Genomic DNA, 26,125 nt, shown 5'->3' with positions numbered 1-26,125 from the left:
AAGCTCGACCGCCTGGAGAAGACACGCGGATTTGGCCCGCGATAGGTAGCCAACGGCCAGCAATCCAGTGATGGATGGCAGGGGGGGGAGAAAGCAACTTTATCGCGAAGCTTCCCCGTCCGACACGGCGCTGCGATAAAATATACGTCGCGTCCGTGCTCGAACAGTAATACTTATTTAAAACACGTTAGCCCTGATAAATGTTAAACACGTTTCGCACTAAAAATGGCGTTTCATCAGCAATTTTAATTAGACTTTTTTTTTTTTTACATAAATTACGTATTCTGAAAACCGCCAATTATTTTTAGCGAAATCCCTATATGATAAAGCTATAAAGCCATAAAGGAGAGGAAGTAATAAGAATTAACTTTAGAAATGTTTGGACTTACGCAGATCACACAATATTTGTTCATAATTATGATTTAAGAAGCACTGCATATATTCACAGTTGTATAATATAGTCCCAGAAATACGTACACGAAAAATTACTGTTTTTTAATACATATTTTTTATTACATAGACTTTTGATATGAATCAACAAATTTATAATATTGTATAATATTTAATAATAATTAATCACATAATTTATTTAGGCATATGATTTTTTTCAATCTATATAACAATACAATGACATATTTTTTGATTGAAGCTCATCATCTCGGTGTTCATCTATTTCATAACATTATGTTTCTAAAACTACTTAACAACAATTATTATTATATTCAAAAATATTTTCTGCGAAGTTTCGTCTTCGTTTTTTCAAAATATTTTTTTTTATAGTTAACTATAATAGGTGTTATACGTTTACACTGAAAGTTGTCCATAGTTTTTTTAAACTTATTTATATGTTTTAATTAACGCGAGAAAAACCAATAAAGTATTCGATTTTATTATATTATAAATTGAATTATTATAAACTGTCTCTAATAAAAATATGCATATTGTAACCTTTATATTCATAGTGGTACTTTTGATATAAATACTAAACTTACCTGACATGATGAATTATTACGATTTATGATGATTATTAATAAAAAAAAATAGTTTTTACTTGTAACTCTGAGCGTATGTTTGAGTAAATGTTTATCTTTCAGTGTTTTACTGTCTCATTTAGGGCTAATTTTATTTCTACATGATTATATTAAATAGTATATTTTCATGATATTGATACCTATACAACACCTATCGATATTTGTCAAAAAATATTCTGGGCTGGATAAAGTAAACAAAAGTTATAGAAACTTTGTTTTTCTTTTTATAGAATCATAGCTAATCTTTAGCTATCGCTAGTTGGATTATGCAATTCATTTTTGTTGTCAGATTCTAACGTTATTGATTCCATTTCTTTAAATAGTTCTTCGGGTTGTTCAATATCCTTCACATCAGTAGTTTCATTGTATAAATCCAAACGACGCTTTATGAGATCATGGATTATACCTAGAAAAAAAAATAATAATTAAATAAAAATAATGTTAATTTTACTTGTTAGAAACAATTTTATGAGAAATTTAAATAATATAGGTAGTTGTTTAAAAATAAACTTAGAAAACTTAAGCATTAAAAATACAATATAACAATAGTAATATAGAATTTTAGATGAAGGTTATCACAACGTTATTGAAGTATATTTTATTATTTTCATTTATTTATTTATTATAATGGATTATATATTTTAGAAACGGAGTGCAACGTTGATTGATTTTTCAATGATACGTGTTTTTTCTGTCTACTATTAGCTTTTGGGGAAAAATAAAAACTTCGATTTTTCAATTTTGCTAGTGGTTTTTGGTAACAAATTGGTTCTTTGTAGGGTAATAATGTGTATAGTAAAAATGTGCAGTTTTAGCGGAAACAATAATATGTTATTCTGTTGTTTGCACTTTTTATATTAAGTCTATTTTAAGTCTGTGATTAAAAGTATATTGTATTTATGTATTAAATGCATTAAATGTAGGTACTGAAATATAGTAGATAGGTATTGGGTTTTCTACACGTATAGTAAAATTCATAACAATATGATAAACGTAAAAGTATTTAATTTATCTCAAATAATGCTTTTAAATTATGACAAATTAATTAACATCGTTTTTATAGATTAAATAAGTTATATCGTTAAAATTTGAATAAGAAATTATTGAAAATGAAATACAAGATCCCACATCAGTTTTTCTTATATGTGTATAAAAAAATATTAAAAATACATTTTTTTTATATATATTTGTAGTTGGAATTCTGCCAAAATGCATTGAAACATATCGATTAAAAATTATTTTTATAGACCTTTTATGTTTAAAATTAGACAAAATTACTTATTTAAACAATAAATAAAGGCTTTGTTATAAATCATAAAGGTTATTCATGGGGACTTAAACCTCTTACGAATATATTATATTATTATGAAATATACTATACGCAATGACATGTTTGATTTATTTTAAGATATTATCTATCTAAGCTAGAACTTATTTTTATTCTTTTATGGTATTTACTGGAAGATGATATTACATTTTGAGTTATTTAAATTTATATAATATAGTGTAACTGTATATTATTGTAATAATTTAATACGAATAATGTATAATAAAGTCAATATTTTCGAGGAAAAATGATACCAATCTACCATACTAAATAATAATAAGAGAAAAAGACAATAATAGCTTAACTAGCTTTATCAAAAAAATATATCATGAATTATACTTAAGGCTGACAGACTGTCTCTGCTTAGAATTGTTTTTCAAGTATAATGAATAATGATATATCATTGAATTCAAACAAATTCAACATACTCATAATAGTGGCTTACTCGACACCTAGGGTTACAGTATAGCGTTACCCACTTACCTACCTTTTTCTTAGTAGGTAATATTTATATTTTAATTATTTTGGTTTATTTTAATAATATTTTAGCCATATTATGTTTCGTCAATAATGAGTCTTTATAACTATTTGTATTTATTTTTTAATGTATATTAAGTCGCATATTTTGTCGATAACGCATTACGTATATTTTTATGCTTTTTAATACGTCATATTTAATTTCATTAAGTTCCGAGCTTATCGATAGATAAATCATACTTTTTAAAATGTCGTCACTGTTGGTGTGTTTCGTTTTATCAGCTTGCAGTTCTTCCGTCAGCCATGACACGAACTCTGGACCTGTCGGTGATTATAGGTACATAATTTAATAAGAATAAAAATGGAGTAAGAAAAATGTATTTTTACTTTCTAATTTATTAATAGTCGAATTTGTAGAAAGTCCTTCTTGATTCAGATCTTCTATTACTTTGGGCAATAAATCAGTCACACGGCCCGAAGTCAAGATGGACATTCTTGCTTTTTCATTTTTTTCTCCTTCATCAAACATTTGAGTGTGTTCAGCCTGTAATATAGTAATATTATTTACGTTTAATAGTATAATTAAAGCGTATTAATATTTTAGAAATTATGAACTATAGGAATAAAAAAATAAATAGTTTTCTATAAGTAATACTCTTAAAGAAGTCTAATTTAATGATCATACTCACGATAACTTTATTCAGCCTTTCGTCTTCGTACTGCAGTCTTTGCTTTTCGATCTCCTCTACCTTGCGCCGCATGCAAAGTGTTCTTTGTTGCCGTTCCCTTGCCTCCAGCTCGTCTTCATACAGCACTTCGCGCATAGCTTGTCTGAACACGTCGGCTATCAGAGCTTCCGCTATCGGCGTCACTTCGGTGTCGAAGTCGAATAACTAAAAAATACATTGTAAGGAAAGCGCACCGACAATAAATCAATCCTAGGATCATGGTTTGTTTATTTATCCGAGACGCCGTTGGGCGTGGCCCGGCAACAAACTTACATCTTTATCGTCTACTTGGGTAGACGCATCGGTACCAGCGGACGTCCCAGTTCCCGGATTTGAGAACAGCTCTAGGTCGAATTCAGTCTGTGCCCCGAACGTCTGAGATACTGGATAATCGTATAACTATCGAGTTCAATAAGTCACATAATATGTTATTTTCACGGGAAATTCGTTATTTTAGTTATATATTATTATGCATTACAGATATTAAATTTTTTTTTAGTTCGTACTATCATGAAAAACACCGGTAAAAAGTTTACGGTAATACTACTAAAGTGGACAGAATTTATATTAGAATATATCACTATAATATATATATAGTTTTTACAAGAAAAAATATTTATTAATTAGCTATATATATTTATCAGTACAATCTGTACTTGAAATTTAAAAGTGGTTTAAAAGTTAAGCAACTGATTTTTTTAAACTCTTTACATTTTTTTTTTAATTCACTAATAAATTTACTTAATCACTTAATAAACATTATTGTCAATTAATTCATTGTAATAACTTATAGCTTTTTTCAGTTAATCTGAAAAGTTATAGGTATAAAATACGTAATTATAAATTAAAAATTTATTATAAAAATGTATTTGATTGATTACGCTTAAACTAAAAGTAGGTATAAAAAAAAAAAAACAAATAAATATTTCTTGATTTAATAATTTAAAATATACTAACTTTACTAATTTACAGATTGATTATATAGTACAATGAGAAGGAATACCAGCGTTTTTAACCTATTTATTATTTTGGTAACTTAATATTAAATAATTTTTTTCTTTTAATATCCCATCTTTGTTAATAACAAATATTTAAATTCAATTTTTCAATTCTTACTTCTTCTAAATGTACATCAGTTTGGATGTCCACGTTCTGTCGGCCTCTGGTAAGTTTTGGCGCTCCTAAGTGCAATCGTAACGCTCGAGTTTGATAGTCTATGGCTTTTTTCCTGGCCATGGCCCTTCGACGAGCTTCTGCTTCCCGTGACGCAGACGACTCTTTACCCAACTGTAGAATAATAATATTGTGGACTTCAAACGCCGTTGGTACACGATGTTTTATAAATTATTAGAGAATAATATTGTAGCAATAGCGAAAAGTGAGCTAATGTCAATATTCTGCAGCGTTTTCAAAAGCCAAAATATAAAACTATATTTAAAAATTAAAAACCAAAAATCAAAACTTTGTAGCGCATGCGTGTAAGCAAGACGCTCACCTCGGACGATAACTGTTTAGCATACCCAAAATATGGGTTCCATTTTGGACGCTAAATATTTGTAACAATATTATATATAGTATTTATCATATAAAACAACACTATAAGATAATAATAAGACATTATGTCTAAAAAATAAAAATATATAACACTTACAAATGGTTTTTTTGAAAAATTACTGCCTCTGACCACTCGTTTGTCGTGCATGATGTTCGTGTAACCCATTTGTTTACACATACTGTAAATTATAATAATAATAAAAAAAAATATTAATACAAAAAAATGCATCATTTACACGTTGTTTTGACCCAAATTCGAATTCTTGAAGAATTGATTGAAGAAATGGGGTGTGCAAGATTGTTGAGAGGACAAGCGAATGCTTTATAGTTTGTAAAAAAAAGGTATGAATATTTAACGACCGGTTTGCGTGCTTGGCTCGTAAGACATAAGTCAACTTGTGTGTTTTAACTAGAAAAAGTTTTTTTTTACGAGAATTGAGAATGTACGGCCTTAAATCACCCTGATAAAACGTGCGCAATGTTAACCACTATAAAATAGAAAAAAAATATTTTATTTTATGTGAATGACTTAATAATAAAAAAAACATTTTCTTATACATTTCACAGGTGTCGTAATAATACCTGTAAGACATATTTGTGTTTAATATTATTAATGAGTAAAATAAGTGTCTATATAGGAAACCAGGGGGACTAAAACCTATAAATGAAAAGAACTAAAATCTATCGAATTTTATTTAAATCGTGAAATCAACATTTTGAGGGTTTTTGATTCTTTTAACTAGTAAGTTACTATTGGTAAAAATCTACTGTTAAATAAATATTTCGACATTCATTGATTTGAAAATGTACACTATTAATCTCAAATTATCATTTTAGTTTTGATTTTAAACAGACATATTTTAATAGAATTCTAATTTTTAGATAGGTAGGTACTTAAATTGTATATACTCGTACTTGTATAAATTCATATGAATTATTTTATTCATAATTATATATAAATAATAATGATCATTACCAAAACAATAAGTGTCTAATGATTAGCATTGCATTTTTATGACGTTATTGCATTTAAAATAAATGTATAAATATTTATCAAAATTAAATCTTTTTTATATTATATTACGTGTGTATTATTTACTTTTATACAATTTAGAAGGGTACGCTTTATAATATAGGTATTATATATGTTATTCACTGTACTATAGCAAATTTATGTCTAGATATCAATCTTAAATTGTATTACTCGTTATAGTCATTAAAGATAAGTATATGTATGTAGAGCGTATAAATTTGCTTTTAAAAATAATTCCACAAAGCCATCAAGGAGAATATCCTTAACGGCTAAGGGTCATGGTCAGTACTCATTGGTCTCATATTATAAAGTTGATTATCGTGTGCCATGTGCCCATGTGGTTTATTGTAATACTATAAATACTATATATTATATTATGATTTATCAGTATTATCTGATACATAACTAATTGCACTTAATAGTAAAATTACATACTGCTATAAATAGCTACATAAATATATTATAATATAATAATATAATATTTGATTTGTTCACTGTAGATTTTCAGTAAATAAATATTGGTAAACTTACCATTACTAATTTTAAACATATAATTTGTAAACTCAGATTTTCCCCTATTTTAATTTTATAGAGTGATATGTATTTATTTTATATTGATTATTTACAAAGAATAAAAATTATTGTTATTTAAGTATGTTGTAAACAGCTTAAGGAAAGACATGAAATATCTAAGACAACATTACAAAATTGAGTTGGGTCATGGATATCAATACGATGGAGTTAATAATACCTACGAAATATGCATAGTCCACTCGAAACCGTAGTAATGTTCTTATATACATACATAAAGTGGCATTCTTGACATTATTTTTCAATTAATATAGCAAGAAATAATATTTTATTTTACCTATTCACTTACTAATATTTGGGTTAAATAACCTTTTTTTAGTTCAATTTGTTACACTAATATGTATATTATGCCATTTTATAAGGAACAAATTGGTTACAATATGTGAAATAAATTCAATATTATTGAATGTCTTATTATCAAAAATAAAAATGAATCTAACTTAACTCGATCACTAACACCTTGTCCAATTAAAAGCTTGAGTCCACCTATAAGTGAACAACAATTATTTTTATGCTTCTTATTTATCTAATGAAATATTCGCGACGGAGTTATATAAAAATATGTATGTAATAGGTAGTGTACCACTCAATGCAATTATAATGTAAGAATTTTATTGAATTTAATCTTAGTTAAAAAAAAATCAAAATCAATTTATTGTTGAAAAATAATTTATAACGTTTTTTAAAATCTTTTATATACTTATAACGATTTTTGTTTTTTTTACATAGTTCTATTTATAGTCATATAGTTTTATTAAGTACTAATAAATGATGTATATATTATCAGAGCAAAACGTATATTTTCTTTATCTGCTTAAAATAAAAATGTTGTAAATCTGAGTATATACATCAAGTTGTCTCATTTATAATACACATTTGCGTCCAAAAAGTTTTCGTTATGGGTCGAAAACAGGCGAGGTGACTATATCAAAAACATTTACTATGATAAATTTCCTATTAGTAAAATCTCTAAGATAACAAAAACGAGACGTAAAACTAGAATGTTAGTTATGTTTGTTGACTCTATTCGAAAATACCGTTTCACTTGTGGTCTACAGAAAACGTTTATTTGGTCGTTCATTCTTTTCAGCGGGAAAGTCCGCAACCATAAAGTATCTATATTCTATAATCTATATAATATTAATATTTTATATATATTATACAACTTAAATTTTTGGTGGTCTTTAAAATGATATGGGTAATGTATCATTCTATCATACTTCGCGAGACGAGTTACGAAAACGGAGTATTATTTCTTAGACACCCGCAATCTCGTATAACGTATATAATATTTCCCAAAACTCTCATATCGTGCAAAATATCTCGTAGCTATAATCGATGAACTTTAATTGGTTATCTTAACAGTTATACACGCATGACTTTATGAGTAAAATGTCAATGGTACAAATTAAATCAAAAAATATTTGAGAAATTTAATTTTTGAAATAGCTTTTTTTGAATTATATCTGTATTTTACAGTATAATCTATGAGTTATGAATTATTAATTAAATTTTAAATTTATTAAATTTAAAAAAAAAAACTAAAATGAACCAAAATGGCCTTCTTTATACAGACATTGTTTATATGCAACTATTCAAAAACAGAATTTAGAAGCCATAAATGTGTAATATTCGATATCGCCAATATCGAACGATATGCAATGAAAATCTGGGAATTTTATAAATAATATTTTTCATTTAATATAAATTATATTTATGATTTATAAATAATACAAAATAAAACATTATATTATGCTATAATTCATAATCTAATAATAACGAAAAAAAAAATATAGCACCAAAACTTCAAAAATAACAAACTAGTTGACTCTGCTATTTTAATCTGTATCCAGCAAATGCTATAAAATATCAACCCTGATGAAGATTTTCTTGGTTTTTTTTTCTTAAGATTCACGTAAACCGAAAATTTGTTCACTACTAAATAGATACTGATTTTTCCAACACAGATATATTATTATGGCGACAATTTATCGGAATGAATATTGGAACATACTGTGGTTATACTCACTCAGGTTGGGCATCGGTTTTCCGGGATGAGTATGAGACGGTACACCGTTGGTGTTGTCTGTCGTGGAGCACACGCGGTTTGCTCGAGTACGAATAGTACCGGTCCGAGTCGACGGCGGATGGAGACGAACGGTCGTCGAGCCCGAGCAGGGCTGCAAGGTCGGGAGGTGGGTCCAGAAAAATTCCTGTTTTCACCGTGGTCACGAACACGGGTTTCCTGGACGCGTGCTTGACACCGTCACCGGTTTGTCTCTGCAATTTTTTGAGCTTTGAATCCAAGGTCCGGGCAAAGTGCCGCGGTTCTCGGTCACGCGAGTGCTGATCCCGGTGATCGTGGTGACCGCGGTGATGATCGCGGTAACGGCGACGGCTGCGGCCGCGGAGATCGTGGTCGTCGTTGATGACCGTAAACGACGAAGACGTGCGATCGTCTCCGCCGCTGCCGTCGGTACCGCCGCTGTTCTCTCGCATCCTTCCTCGTTATATTCCGGTCAGTCAACAGCCGGAAATGACGCGAGGACGGATTTCCGACAGTGAACCGCCGCGACGGCGACGACGACGACGACGACACCCGACAAACGCAACGGACATCGGGTCGAACGGCACTGAATTTACTCGTCGGCAACAGCGACGATGACTACGATGCGTGTGCGTGTGAGCGATTCGAGTGTGTGCGTGTGAGCCGGCGGCGTGGGTGTGCGACGCGGGCTAAAGGGTTTCGTGCTCGAGGGCTACGCACGCGCTCGTCGGTCGCCGTTGACCACACGCGCGCGGGTCAGTGGCTCGGCGTGACGCTCGCGATGGAATAATAATAAAACGAACGTAGGTAGTTCAGCTGTTCAACGACCGATTGTTGTAGTGGACGAGACCTATGCGTAGGTATACAGGGCGACCGTCGTGAAACGGTTTTTTGACCGTATCAGACGTCAGTAGAGAGTTTCCAAACGAAAATGAAAACTATCAACAAATTATTAGAAACTTTAATTTGCTCGCTCCAGTCAAATCGTATTTATATAATATAATGAATATCGATAAAAATATATATTTTATTGATTGCTGTACCTACGCCTATATTAGATAGCGTGTATCATATACTATTCATATTATGTTAAAGTAACAAAAAATAATAATAATAAAAAAATATAAATTATTATAAATAATCGACTTATTTACTATATATTTTCTTAATACTGGTAATTTTTTTTTTTTTTTTTATCAATTGGTCAATATAATCATAACCGATACCGAGTACCCGAGTACACTATAACGACAACGAGAGTAATTTGAAATTCATCTAATCTTGGTTAATTTTGGGTGTATATTACATATGTTATGAATTATGATACATTTCGACTTATATAGTTAGTCAATCCTTCCAAACTTTAACTAATTCGTTCACTATCGAATTGTGAGTATAATTTTTTAGTTTTTATACATTGCAGTATTTGTATATGTTTAAGAAATTCTCCACTTGTTATTATTGAATATAAGGGATTTACTGGTGGTAATTTTTCAATCGGTTTGTATGTTTAAGGTTTGATGATTTTTCAAGTTTTTGAATCATTATTGTAATGAGTTATTAATGAATATTTAAAACACCAAAAAAAAGTCAAGAATCGACACGTATCGAAAATAATTTTACGTTTTGAACATATGATTTAAATCAGATTTATCACAAAATTGTAATTTTTGTGTATGGTTATATCGCCTAACTTCACTGATAGTCTAACAACTAATAGTGGCAGAACAGCATGCCGTTTAAGATAATATTCCTATACATCTACCTAATAATATTTAACTCGCCTATATGATATTTGTCATCTATTGTGTACACGCCGTATGTTTGTGGTCTGTCATGCAGTTTTTGTTCACTAATGTATGTATAACATATAGTTGTTATATTTGTATAATGTACGATGACCTCGGTGGCGCATTGCGTTGGCGACTGAAAATTCGGGATTTTAATGAATTACCACCAAACACGGTATAACGTTTGCACGGCACTGACATTGGCGATGAAGGTGGAATTTTCGACGACCTCGGAGGGTGGTGGTCAGACATAGACATGATATAAGTAGGTGCGTGCTACTCTCGGAACTTACGTATCGTCTCGCACCTTTTTACACATTTACAAATAACGCACTTAAATAATTTGTAAATGACCGACAGCGTTGTTCTAGTCCTCAAAACTTTTGATCGCGATCGTTATCCACAGTATTTTCAAAACGGTCATTCTCGTTGTGCATCAATTTCCCCAGACACAGTACCAAAAAATTGGTATAGCCATCGATTTATCGAAAGTTATTCATCAGCATAGAGGAATTTTTAACTAAATTTCGCTTATATAGGTATAAAGTAGCCCGAATCTTTGGTAGGGGGCAGATATTGCTTATTATACGAGGAGATCTATTTAATAAAAGACACTTATTATTTCAGAAGTATAATAACTGTAAATCGTTACAAAACAATATTAAAAATAAATATTTTCTACATTTTATGTTTTTAAAATTTTGAATGGCCAATGTATAGTTTTAATTTAATATTCCAAAGTAAAATATTATTCGAAGTATTTAAATTAAATTTCGGACAATTAAATCATAACTTATGAGAATTTAAAGTTTATAAAAGTGGAATAATGGAACAAAATATTTTGAGAAATACCCCAGTGTCCTAAAAATTCTAGAGGTTTTTAAAACGATTTCTTATATTAAATGAATCACCCGGTATATTATATATAGCTTATTAAATCGAGAATGGACACACAAACCCTGACCGACGATCGCGTTCAGACGTTGACCCGACAATAAGGACGACGACTCGTTAGTCGAATAAATTTATACCCCTGGTCTCAAAGAATAAGGTCGGTAGTTTCCGGGCACGTAAATAATTAATACTATAGCACTAATTTGGGGTATTTTTCTTTTAAATATTAAAGAACTTCTATAATATACTTAAGCATAGTTGTATAATTTATAATAGAGTCGAACCGATATCCAACCGACCAATTATGTAATATATGTACAACTAATAATAAAAATAATATTATGTTATGTACCTATTTATTCGATTACGAAATGATACAATTTTGCCTTTTGGCATGATAACTTTAACCAATAGTTGTTATCCACTAACCGTTATATAAATATAATATTATGGTAAATACCTAAATAGTGTTATTTTAATAACAAGAATATAATTACAATTTTATACAATCAGTCTGGGATTTCAAGAATTACTCATCAGACACTAATGATGGACTTTTTCAAGTAGGTTAAAAAGTTGTATTGTCCTCCACGGGACCGTGTCAAGAATATTCAAGTAGACAAGAAACTATCGTAACTATACTTAATATCTTCATAATCGTGGTTATTAAATTTAATATTTTGTATAAATAATATCATAATTTATTTTTAATAAAAAATTTGACAAAGATGATAACGTAATACTTGCATATAATAATATGTATAAATGTACCTATATATTATATTATTATTATATACACATATTATGTATTATGTTTGTCATAGTGCCGTAAAAAAACAATTCGTAATAATAATATAATCAAGTACCAAATCCGTCGTATGTATTGTACTTATTGTTCATATAAAAAGTTTTCTATTTTATAATTTAGACGTACTATACACACGCATAAGTGCGTATGCTTAAACAGAGGAAAATCGATATTTATTATGGTTAAACACTTATTTAACAAAAATACTAGTATTACTATACTTTTATGCAGACTAGTACGAACGTATCACGTGATAAATATAACTGTTATTTACCATTTTTAGTCAAATTAAACGGGTCAATAAACATATTTTTAAACCCCTAGAGAGGTATTAACGAATAGTAATTAGGTGATACTTTTAGCATCGGGCACTAGCTCTTCTTATTATTTTTTCAAGAAGATAATGGGTAGTAGGTACTGAAAATGTTTGTGTAGTGGCCCATAAATATTTTATAATTTATATGTTGTATTACGATCAAATCAAGGTTCAAGTATAAAAATTATTATGTGTCCATAATAAAATAATACCATATCAATGATTGAAATTGTATTTGTCGAAATCGTTCCAATTCTAAATAAATAGCTTTTCGTAATTTAATAGTTTTCTTCAGATCATGGTGAATTCAGAAACGCGACCATTTTGAACGTGTCACGCTCTAATGAGTTTGCTAGGTACTTAAAATAGCAGAAATCAAGAGTGCTATATTACCTCTACCTATACGTGTTTTTTCAGGAAGTTATAATGTACACGACGACACGAACAGACCTTGACCGGTGTAAAAATTGTTTGGTTTATTAAACGAATAGGCAAGTAAAATAGTCATAATAAAGAAATTTAACGATGTTTAACATATTATAATAATATGACTTTTTATTACTGAATACGTAAAAATTAATTACAGAATATCTGAACCGTATTCATAATATAATATAACTATAATAGTCACGAAACGAAATTCGTGAAATATAGTTTTAAAGTAGCTTTTAGGTAATCATACCTTCCTACTAATGAAATATAATTCTTGCGTGAAAATTGTGTTAAGCCATTAATACGTTTACTATGATTTATTATTATACATTTATATTCTAAATTTACACTACAGTTCTAGAAGTGAATATTAATAATATTTAAAATTTAATTTGAGTACATTTATAACACCCAACAATCCTTAAGCAAATTTATATTTATTTTTTTTATTTTTAAAAGATGTATATATTGTAATATGATATTATATCTATATTCTTATTCCTAATGGACGATAACAGATACGCTTATTTAAAGCAAGTCATTTGATCTTAATGGGATTGAGAGGGAAGAATTGGGCTGTTAGGCAGATATACCACAGGAAATTATAACAAAGAATAAAAAGATTTAAAGTATATTTTATTATTAAATGCGGTAAGTGAAGGTTTCGATTAATGACTTACAACTTAAAAGTGTCATTTTATTTTTGTACTAGACATGTGCTCAAAAGCATCGTGGAAATTTACAATGCTAGGGATGTGTTTGAAGAAAAAGATTTCTTAGAAGCGTGATTATTTTTCGAAACATTAAAAATTCCCATTTAAATAACACAATAACTACAAGTTAAAATAAAAAGTTAATAACATAAACATTTTACATTTTTAAGTAATAAATACCTATAACTACTATTTTAAAATATACAAACAGTTAAACTTCTATAATAGAGGGTATTTAACTGGATAATAAAGGTGTACTAGAATGTGTACAAAGCAACGTAAAAAACTGTAAAACATGCGAATTCATAAGTTGATTATAAGGAACTGATAAGATAAACATTACGGTACCATGTTTTTCCCCCTAAAATATCACAATTGTATAATATTCTATCAAAACATGTTTAAATGTATGAATAATTAAAAAAAAATACATCTTGAATTATTGCTATATTTTATAAAATCCTAAGTGTTCAGTGTTTGGATAATAAAAAACTACGACCTAACGGTTGACATTACATAATATCAAAAATAAACTATCCATCATTATTTCACGTTTTAAACTAGGTTTTTGAAATACTATTATTATTTATTTAAAAAATGAATTAGTCCCTTATACTTAATATTTATAATATAAAATTATGGAAAATTAGAAATTTTGCCTAACCGTTAAATAATATTATGATTATTATTTAATCGTATTGTACATTGATAATAATAATACAAACCACTCGTACATTGCAATTTCCAATAGTAGTGTACTGAAATAGCCTATTTATGACGCCGTGCTATAGAAATAGTAATTTTATTTTTGAAATATAAACGCGATAGTTATTAAATTAGTACACAACTCTTTCCATATATTTTAAAATTTTATGTCAGAAAATAAAATAAAATAAATAAATATTACGATAATGATTAAAATGACTCTAAAATTATCTAAACAGAAGACGTAGAAAGTAAATTTATGTACCATCATTTTTAGATAGATTGTGTTAAATTTAAGTTGATATATTTATCATTTTAACTTTAAAAAAATAAAAGTTATTGCTGTTGATTAAGAGTTCATTCTTTTGTCGATTTATCACCACAAGTTAATTATTTTGGCTTACTTTGTTGTAGGTATTATCAATTATTATTTATAAAATGTTTTGAATTATTTAAACGCAAACAGTATTCTATTTGAAAACAAGCAGCAAACTTCAAAAATTCGAAATATGTCTCGACAATTTTTAAACTTTTAATTAATTATCTACCATTTGTGCACGTAATATTATAATATAACATTCGGTTAAACTTTCGGTCTAACAGTCTATCGTCGTTCTATACATAACAAAAACGACGGAATTTTCAAATTAATGATTATCAAGTTTTTCGCTCGTCACGACATGTAAATGACATTATAATAATATTGTCGTTCACTCACTTTTCCCGATCCATTTGTGCTCTTATGGACAGGGCTTGAGGTTGGCTGGAGAATGTGTACGGTTTCTTGTTGCCTGTCCCTCGGAATTGTAACATTTCCGAATCTCTTTGTCCGGGACTTCCTTGCCGTGCCGAGCTTATCATTTCCGGTCGTCGGTTAGTACTCTCGTTCGTAATTTCGACGTTTTCTCCCGTACGGACGGAGTTTTTAGTCGACGGCGATAAACGCGTTTAAAAAACTACTGTTAAAAGGTGAAACGTGTGCTGGGCCTGTGGGTAATATCGAACAGTAAACATTATTTAACAGTTGCCAATGACTACGCGTCAATATGGATCGGGGAAATAGTTAATAATAATATTATTATTGTTTGTTATCGTTGCAATGCTCGCTCACGCGTACCTTGACTGCGCTCTAGCGGACGATCGTTGAGCTCATTTTCGGCGTCGCCAATCCGTCAGATAGTGTTGTATATTTCAAAATCAGACATCACGCGATAAAATATATTTTATAGGTTTATAATAGATTCCAATATCAAAATCTAATACTCGACGACTTTTATAATAAATAATTTTACTAACGCGATGAGTGATGCGGTACTTCTATTATCATCGGTTGATTTCAGAAAAACGTGGTGTCAGAATTTAGTGTCTTGTTAAATCTTCGAGAAAACTAGATGAATAATAGTAAAATATAATATATTATATTAGATTTTTAATAAGAAAATATTGATAGACATAATATGATATAATATGTGCATACAGTTACGTATCTATAATACAACCGTAGAAGAAAAAAATCGTTTAATTCCTATTTTAATCAACTGCAGTTTATGAATGTTAAAGCACATTCCATTTTTTTTAATACAATATTTTTCTTAATTTTGTTTAAGTTATTTTATAAATGTATTTAAGCTATAACATAATGCAATATGAAGTTTGAAATCGAGCAGATAAACGATTTACATAGAAAAATTAAAACAAACAATAGAATCGGTCACAATTCTCACATCAGAATATCAGATGTCTGCAGAATCGCAAAATCAATCGATGAGTTTAGATGCTTAGAAACATAAGAACCCATATAATATTGTATTAAATAGGTATACACTATAAGCGCAACTAGATTTATGCTAGAAGAATTTAAGTAGGTTCCGCCCAAAAAAAACCAAACTTGCTTTATCAATTTCCTGATTCAAATACTTCGCGGCTACTTGCTCCTTTATATTCATATTTTATACTACCAACCGCCTCGTCCTTTTTTGTTTAAAAGCTTAAAAGCTTTTTCCGGGAGAAGCAAAAATATATGGTTAAATGTATTTAATTTTTCTTATTACGCAACAATACTATTTATATTGTTATAATATATAGACATGTTCACATGTGTTAAGAAAAACTTAACAAGAAATACTTGGTGTTATTGATTTGGCATGCTTATTGAAGTATTTTTTTATTAGTGTTTTTTAAAGAAACGTGTTAAATTATTAAGATAAACAGATATTAAAGCAAATTATTTTTATACTTACACTATTGCTTACGGATTCATTGTTATAATTATAATTTTATAACAGTCTTAAAAAAATAGCTTTTTCTTTATGATATAATATTACAAGAAACAAAAGGAATTGTAGTTTTATTTCTATAATATTTTCATAATATAATTTTATTTAAATCGTGTATACAGTAATAAATTAATGTAAAACAATTCTAACTTAAAGACTTATTATTTTTAAATCAATTGAAAAAACTAAGTTATTTCAACAGTAAATTAAAATAGTTGCGTAAGTTAAATAAATTAGAAAATGAAGTATAACTTAATAAAGTAAAAAAGTTTTAAACAAAGTTTTAACTTTTTAACTAGTTAATTTTTGATTAGATGTCATAATTATATTGTTCCACCTAATTTGGTTGCTTATTTTTTTTAACATTTCTATGCCATTTTATTAAATCATATTATTAAATATTAGTTCATAGGTAGAAGAAACAGTTGTATCGGGAAATACTTAATTATATAATATACATAAAATATTATGTTTATATACTTGATTGTATTATAATAATATTTTTTAAAACCTTTAGATATACCTACTTCACACTTACAAATAGATTTTTAAAAATATGATGTTTTTATAGCATAATATTATATGTATAATTGACTCGATATACTTTTCACTAGGTATAGGTTTCTTTTTTGTAAATTTTGAATGATTATTAAGTCGTAATTATTTTTGGACGCCCTCGAATAGAAATATTATCCGGAATGCACCTGCAAATAGTTTGTAATAAATATTTAAAAAAAAATATCGTAGAACTTTTTGAAAACAAAAGTTTTGTTTGGCTTCCATTGAATACCTTCCATTGATATAATGCAATGGAGTATCGTTGAAATAAAAACAGATTACGCAAAGAACACGAACAGTTTCGAAGAATATAAAACAATGTTCAATACCCGATGGGTTTATTTGAAAGTATTAAAGAAGTAATCCACACAGTTTTAAAGGATTTCAGATGTGCCAATAATAGTTAAAAGGCCTATATTACGTTAGTCGGCCACTTCTCTCCGAGTACACCTACCTCGCATCACTATTACAGGGGTACACTGCATAATTTCATGCAAAAATCGTTATATAATATTAATTATGCATAATAATATGAAGTGATTCACTGTACTATGCAGTTTCATAATATAGGTTTACACATATTATTATTATGTATTTCTAATACGCGCGTTTTAATGGAAAAAGGACTCGGCAGCGGTCGCGTGTAATGCGTTTTATCTATTGTCGGATGTTTGCTGGTATTTGCATTATTGCCTAGTAGGAAACTGCACATAATCTCATATTATATTATACTGCAGGTGAGACCCGTCGTGTAATATATACCTGACCGTGGTTTATGACAATAAATGATACATTACGATCGTAATGTGCATCACCGCTGCAGCTGCAAGCGGGTCTCGTTGTTCGCGACGTCGAGATGATGTATATAATACGACCGTAGAGTTAAACGACTATGCCCCAACTTACTATAATGTCTCTAAATCTCGTCCGAGTGGGAAAAATCACGTACGATATCGCTTTTCGGGGTATTACGACCTCCGGCCCGGCCGTCGGACGAGCGTTCAACACCCCGCCGGGCGATGCGCTATATAGGAATGCCCAGTGGTCCGTAATTATTATTATTATTATTATTACTATTATGATTATTGTTGTTGTTGTTGTTGTTGTTATATTATTATTATGCGCGCTTAAAGCCGCCCGCTGCGACTGGTTATAACCGACTCGCTCGCCAACGTGCACGCACACCCGCGCGCTGTAGGTATGTAACATTTACCAGGTATATGCGCGTAATATAATAATCCTACTTCCACCTGAGCCGCCGATGGTCGTCGTCGTCGCAGTCGTTCGGATTTAAGGTGTATCTGTAATCTCTCTCGGTCGCGCATCGTCATACTAATAGGGACCATTTTAATTTCGGTTTTTATTATTTAAGACTATCGTTATTCGTCGTTGTCGGTTCTCGATAATTAACGTGAAAAAACGTAAACATATTTTATTCATCTCATTCAAATCACCCTTACAATAAAGCAGACGAACAAACCGATATGAATCCCAAAATTGTCAAACGCCCCACACATCATGATAATATAGTGATACTGAATACAAAAATGAAAATTCGGTTATAATTTCCGAATTCGTACCAAAATTAATGATTTAGTCACCTTGAATAATATAACATTAATTATTTTACATTAAATGAAAATAATGCGTATATCATGCATAAATATTTTACCTAAATAGTATCTAATATAATGTAAATAATACCTTTTTAAATTGATAATTTTAATCTTCAGCAACTTTCACTGTTTAAATATTTCACGTTTTATAAAGTCGAAATTGACCGTTCGATATAGCATGGAACGATAAGGGAACGGTAAAAATATACTCAAACTTTCTGACACCTCTAACAATTTTAAAATCGTGTATTTATTTTTTTTTCACGAGCGTTGTTAAATTTATTCACGCACTGGTTACCGAAGCATTATTTTGAATTTTTTTACACTATACTCGTACGTACGTGTACGACTTCCTTTATACACGCGTATATTATATTCCAGTGGCGTTTCATGAGTATTTATAGCGTTTTCGAAAACACCGGTAGGGGATTATAATACGACGTTATTATAATTTATAAACGTTATTTGCACGCCGTGTGTTTTATCTACGGATTGCAAATCAATGATAGATTAGCACGTTTGGCGGAAACGAGCACGTATATAATATATATTATATGTATTATATAAACATAGTATAGCTACTTGGCTGACATTTTTTTTAATTTTATGTTATGCAAATGAAAGAACAGGTTTAGTCGTGTAGGCGATTGAAATAAATCGCGATTCACACAATTGTCGAGTCAAACGGTTGTCGCGTTCCGCGGGCCGTCGTACAATGAATGTTTTAATAAATCATCCGTCCCCGACCGCAATGTATCGCTTATATATTTATAATATATATAAAATAGAACTGTGAAAATTTTTTAGAGAGATAAAATTATATAATATTAATAAACCTCTTCACGGATTTTACACCTGTAAATTTTACAATTTTTAGAAAGATAATATTTTAATTAAAAACATAAGTTATGCACAATTATTAAAAACCAAATTTTTAAAAATAGTTCTGAACTCTAAGAATAATATGTGTATTTACCTATAGTAAACATATTATTGTGTAATTTAGATGATGAATGTAACTGGGGTAAATTGGTATAATGATATCATATGACATATTATAATAGTTTATATTTGTGTAGATCTTTTGTAAGAAGTATATATGGTAAAAATAAACTTGACTATAACAGGTTTGAAGTTGGTATTACGATAGCTACGCATGAAATAAATTAAAATTTTGATGTAACAAATTAACTTAGTAATTACATTTTCTGTCACTAGTTATAGTCACTTCATTCTTGGTTGTTTACTGTATCACATAATATATTATAATTAATCATTATATTATTATGAGATTTATGTTATATTGTGATACCAGAAAAATATACCCATAATAGTCATGTACTCAGAAAGCCTATACATGACGCCGTGATAATTATTTTATTATTAAATATTAATATCTATTATTTAAGATTTATTTAAGATCTCGGAAATTCACACACACACACACATACAGATAAACTTGTTACGCGTTATGCCGTAATAGTTATAGAGTGGATACAACGCAGGATTGGAACGGGATAAAAATCGTCCTGTTCGAAATGTACAGGATCGATGAAACATAAAAATATCTTTCTTGTGAAACGGATAACCTCGAATTAAACATATGGCTATCACATTTGACAAACAAATTTACGAAATTAAACTGTTTCATCCAGTCTTAGATTTAGGTACATAATATAATTATAATGTTATTATAAATTATTATGCCGCAGCCGAATAAAACACGCTTGAGGTTTCGGTCTCCTGCAGCTCGTGCGTAAACGCAAGTTCGCGTGAGTCTCCCGAAGACTAACTCTCTACCTCGTCGTGTATAGGATTATTAATACCACCTTAATATTCAGCGCATATATGCGTATAATACTATAAGTTATAATAAAGGCCGCATTTTCCGCGTGTACTTATATGTACCACTCTTTTGATCTCAAAAATCGACCTCTGGTCACGAACCACACACGTCTTTCTTGCGGCAGGCATATAATATACCTATAGGTATCGCGCGCGGCGCTCGTATATGGTACAATATTATAAAGTAAAATATGCAATACGTAGAAACTGCAAAAAAAAAATATATATATATATATAAATAAACCAAACCAAACGAGTATAATATAATACTATAAACAATGTGACCACGATATTCATTCTTAAATCGTATTTTAAATACATATATAATATTATACCTACTAACATAAAATGTAGTTTTTATGCGGTACGTACATTATACAATACTGTGTATATATATATATATATATATACACACATTATAAGTTATGGTATTATGGATAAGTCTTTTTTGTTGTAGTAGGTACAGTTTGAGTAACGGCAATACATTCGGTTAATTTATGCATATGTTCGAAATTTTACATTACAATAATAGTTGATAGCTACTACATCATAATAATATAATCATTGTACTATAGTCTATAATAATATAATAGGTATGACAATTAAAGTATACGGTGTGGTTCAGTTAGCGCATGACACTCATTGAAGCATCTTACGTTGAATAAAGCACTCTGTGTACTGTGGAAATCAGGAAAAAAGTTCAAGCAAAAGGAAAAAAAAAGTTTGAAAAATAATTTTAAAAAGTATAAAAATTGATGTTTACCATATAAACCTAACAGTTTATTTCATAAAAAGTATTTAAGTTTTTGGAAATAATTTTTTTTTTTTACAATTTTAAACATTTAAACATTTACATATAGGAATAAATTATATATGCTATATTTTTTTATCATTATAATTCAAAGTTTACGAATGTTGTTTTATAAAGATTTTAAATTGTGTAAAAAAGATATTGAAATTATGTTAATACTTTTGAGATGATTGTTTACTATTCATATAGAATTATTACGCATAATAGGCATAGTTATATTATTATATTATAACTCTCTTAGTATTATTTGATGATCGGGACCCCTGGTTATGGATATGTTATTATTGGTTAGATTACAAGTTACAAATGTTATGTGAATTAAACTTATTGATTATAATTTTTGCACCATTCCGGCACAAGAAAATATATAGGGTAGAATCTATGTATAATTTACTATACATACAGATATAACATGGGAATATTACAGTCATCGGAATAGGAATAAATTATATACAAATTTACATATTTTCAATCAAATAGTCGTGTTATATACATTAATTATTATTGTAAAATACAACTCACTATTTTAACCTAACGCCGTCACCTCTACGCGCGTTTCCGCCGAGTCAAAATAGCGACTCGTCTTACATCCGTCATAATAATAATTATCAAAAATATCCCACAATAGTATACATTACGTTTACCATCAAAACCATTGTATACCCAGGTAGGTATATTTTCGTCGGTCGAAGGCTAATATATTATTTCGACAGTTATGCAGGAAATGATGTTTACAATACACCAGAGTCATAAATTACAAATCTTGAATTGTCGAAGGAGGAAATAAATTGAGTTAGGTAGGTTAATGATGTTTACTATTAAGTCACGTATTTGAAGAGGGTTTACGGCTACGCTGTATTTAGTTTTTTGTTATTCATACCTACATCGTTAATTATTGTTTAGTATAATACTTTGTTATATTTATTAATCTACATTTATTGATCTCTTCTATGATATTGAGTAGAAATAAAATAAGTACGTAGTTTAATAGTAAATATTAAATTTAATATATTATTTCATTAAGTATCCTAATTATTATAACAAGTACCAACCTAATTATACATATTATTATACATTTTTTTTTATGATATTCTTTATTTTATAATATCATGGTAGATAGGAATGTAAATATACAAAGGTCAATATTATTCATAATATTTTACTCTAGAATTTAAATACATTATATATTTATCAATCAAGAAAATGTTTGCAATAAATATAATTTATTTACAAAACGATTAACAAAAATTAAAGATGTCTAAGCTTTAACTTATTTAACTATATAAAATGTAATTACATTTTTTTAAACTATGGTTGCGCAAGGAATAATCATTTTATCATAATCATCGACTTAATATATATTATTTATATATAATTGGGTTTTAGATACCATTAATTTTTGTTTTTGTGTAATATATTGGCACATATATTCAGGTATGTTCATACGTTCTGTGTATTATACCAATTAAAAATTTCATGATGAAAAATGTTGATAAAAAAATTAATATTAATTTAATTATATTTAATTTGGAAATAGAATTGAAATTACGCATTTCGGGTTTAGCTCCTCTAAAGCCAGCACCATTATAATCTTTTTGTGATATTGTTTTATAGTCAGATGCAAATAATTGATCTTCAATTGTTGTACAAACGCATTCACGATACCACACACAAAAACAGCGGTTGGCTTCGCTAATGAGAACGTGTCTCCAAGCCATTACTTTGTCCCATTTGTCCAATACTTGAACTATTTAAAATATGATTTAATTTTTACAATCGTACATTGTATTACTAGACGTTAAAGAAAATCATTTTACGTGTGCAATTAATATTGGACTTGATAAGTGGTCCATCAAACATAAAAACATGATTATGTCGATGAAAAGGTAAAATCAACACATCGCGGCTTTGAGTATCAGTACAGTTTTTTTTTGTACTTATTGGAAATTCTAATAACTGTACTTGGAATAATTTGGGCGTCATTCCAATATTATAAATTGCTGCAACTATTTTAGTTTGATCAGTTTTAGTTGCATCTGAATATATTTCTACAATTTCTATAAGAGACCTATAATATTAAAATATAAAATATATTATTATTAGTATTTGTACAATAATTTATACACACAATATTATCCAAATATATATTTTAGTCAACATTATTGCAATCAGTAGTAAAACTAAACACCATAAATAAATTAAGCTATGGGTTATGAAATTTACAATTAGAAATAACACTATAACAAATACTCAACTTTTGATACATTGTTGATCAAACAATAAATATATTATTGTTTATTTTAATAATTACTTAAGGTTAATTAAAAATATATTTTTAATATGAAAAGTTTAAGAATACCTTTTCAATTAAAAATGAATCTTTGAATGTTTGCTTTACCTAAATTCAAATTTAAATGTAATATATAGTTGTATATTATAAACTTACTATCTAAAAGTATGTATAGGTACAATATTGTGTATTAAAAGAGCATGAAGTTTTTAATATTTATACTAAGAGAAATATAATAATATAATTTATTGTATGATTTTATAAGCCATCTTAAACAGATTATTTATAACAAATTAACCATTGATACCATGTACGATTTAATTATTTGAAAAATCAATTTAATAATCTTATTATTAAACTGTTAGCATATTTTTTTTTATTATTAAATATATAAATATATTACCTTGTCGAAAGCACACTATTGTAATTCGTTTCTTTATGGATAAATAATTCACTGATATAATCCAATTCATAATGCAAATTTAACGTTTCGGTACCGTTAATATTTTCCATTATGTTTGCATCTTGTGGAAATTTCACAAAATTTTCTAAAAAATAACTTCCTGGAGTTTCTGACTCAATTGCATCCTTGTAATAATAAAGAATAATAAAATATCTTCTCATTTTTAATTTAAAGTAAACATTTAAAACCACTGTAGATTTTGGAATCAAATAATTGAATAATTGTATAGTAGTTGCATTTAGTATTTTAATTAATACATTTAGTAAAATACTCTATATATTTAAAACTATATCGATATGAATTACTTATTACTTACTATAGTCAACTATAAAATAATTTAATTACTAATCCTAATCCAAAAAAATATATTTTTTAAAACGCTCGAGTACTTTTTATAAATAATGTTTAATATATACCATATCTTGTTTCCACAAATGTGATGGTTGGTTATTCAAACAGCTAGATCTTTTCACTCCACATCTATTAGATTGTTTAAAGAATGCTTCATATGATACTCCAACTTTATTGCATTCATCACCTTTGATACTTATATTTTTTGCATTAACAATCAAATATTTTTTTGGATCGTCTAGAATATGTTTTATTAAATTTTTTTTTTTTTTTTCGTTATCTAATTAATATAAATATATTGTTTTTCACCTATTGCCTGTGGATTAACATGTTCAACTATAAATGACACTTTTTCTGGTATCAAAAGTCTATCATTGTTTATATCTAGACTATAGTATTGATCATCACCAAATGTTAAAGCTACATACTTTGCTTGCACAGTTGTCTCGTCATTTTCATAAGCTTGGTCATTGTTGCTTAACCTATTTTATTTTAGTTATTTTATTTCATAATATACTCAAATGATTCATTTATACTTAAATAGTGATTTTATACTACTTTCTGTGTGTTTTTTATAGTTAGTAAATCTTGATAAAATATTTTTTTTACATTGTTATTGTTCATATTTATTAAATTAAATAATGAAAAACTTGAAAATTTCATGGAAATGTTATGATTTTTGGGATTTAAGTTACATTTTAAAACACTTTTCATTTTAAGCGTTTATAAAATATCACTTAATTAACAAATATACTTTTTATACAATACTATATTATGTTTTTGCTTTTTAGTAATATTATTAGTAATAACCACTGTAAATAACTGTAGTAATGACTAATGACATAATATGATAATACTATAATAATAGGGGGTGTTAGAAATATCATAGTTTTTTTAGTAAATAAAATACGACTTTGTGAATTACTATAATAATATAAATAGTAGGTAATTTACCTAATTATGAAACAAATTATAACTTAAACATTTTTATTTTAATAATAGGTGGTTAGTTTTAAAAATGTAAAAACGTCATCTTAGCTGTAGTATAATTATTTATGTCTTCGAAAAAATTCATTATTTTATCGTTTACATTAATTGTTATAATCTTTTGACGTAATAGTAGAAAATAATTTTAATTTTAATTTTGAACACATATTTTTAAGAAAATTGTATTGTAGACAGAAGCATAATAGTATAATGGAGTGTTTACTTTGTGGAAAGTATAAATATGTTCTTATACCTATTCGATAATGACATATGTATGTTTAATGTTATATGATTATATTTATATTATTTATATTTATAAATATATGGTGACTGAAAGAAATCTGACGGTTTTAGGTTTTAACTACATTCAGGGTGATAGACATTACATACCCAACATAATCTATCATAATTGACAAATGTTTAAAATTACATGTTATAATTATAAACAACTTTGAGTATTGAATTTCAATTTTTAGTGACAA

The 26,125-nt window shown here is 28.2% G+C and overlaps 2 protein-coding genes across 3 annotated transcripts; both read right to left on the bottom strand.

The window, feature by feature from the left end:
- Window positions 1–470: 470 nt before the first annotated feature.
- LOC114130240 (radial spoke head protein 3 homolog B) lies at window positions 471–9,446 on the bottom strand. 2 transcript variants are annotated; one of them, XM_050209624.1, is made up of 9 exons: window positions 8,771–9,446; window positions 5,215–5,296; window positions 5,059–5,109; window positions 4,680–4,850; window positions 3,837–3,962; window positions 3,525–3,728; window positions 3,223–3,379; window positions 3,076–3,156; window positions 471–1,437 (listed from the first exon to the last, which is right to left on the bottom strand). In XM_050209624.1, exons 1-9 carry the CDS (start codon window positions 9,238–9,240, stop codon window positions 1,277–1,279), a joined length of 1,503 nt encoding a protein of 500 aa, XP_050065581.1. In that variant the 5' UTR covers window positions 9,241–9,446; the 3' UTR covers window positions 471–1,276. The 2 variants fall into 2 exon arrangements, with proteins under 2 accessions (XP_050065581.1, XP_027850972.2); XM_027995171.2 differs by lacking the exon at window positions 5,059–5,109 and having other exon boundaries at window positions 8,771–9,440.
- A 13,429-nt stretch (window positions 9,447–22,875) lies between these two features.
- LOC126554564 (hapless 2-like) lies at window positions 22,876–25,138 on the bottom strand (the record flags this gene model as incomplete). Its single annotated transcript, XM_050209622.1, has 5 exons — window positions 22,876–23,299; window positions 23,370–23,620; window positions 24,246–24,430; window positions 24,722–24,894; window positions 24,966–25,138. Coding segments are annotated over 5 exons (1,099 nt in total), but the record flags the coding sequence as incomplete, so codon positions are not given.
- Between the last annotated feature and the right edge of the window lie 987 nt (window positions 25,139–26,125).

This window comes from Aphis gossypii, unplaced genomic scaffold (genome assembly GCF_020184175.1).
Source record: "Aphis gossypii isolate Hap1 unplaced genomic scaffold, ASM2018417v2 Contig00545, whole genome shotgun sequence".
NCBI lineage: Eukaryota > Metazoa > Arthropoda > Insecta > Hemiptera > Aphididae > Aphis > Aphis gossypii.
This window is presented reverse-complemented; position numbering and strand designations above follow the sequence as displayed.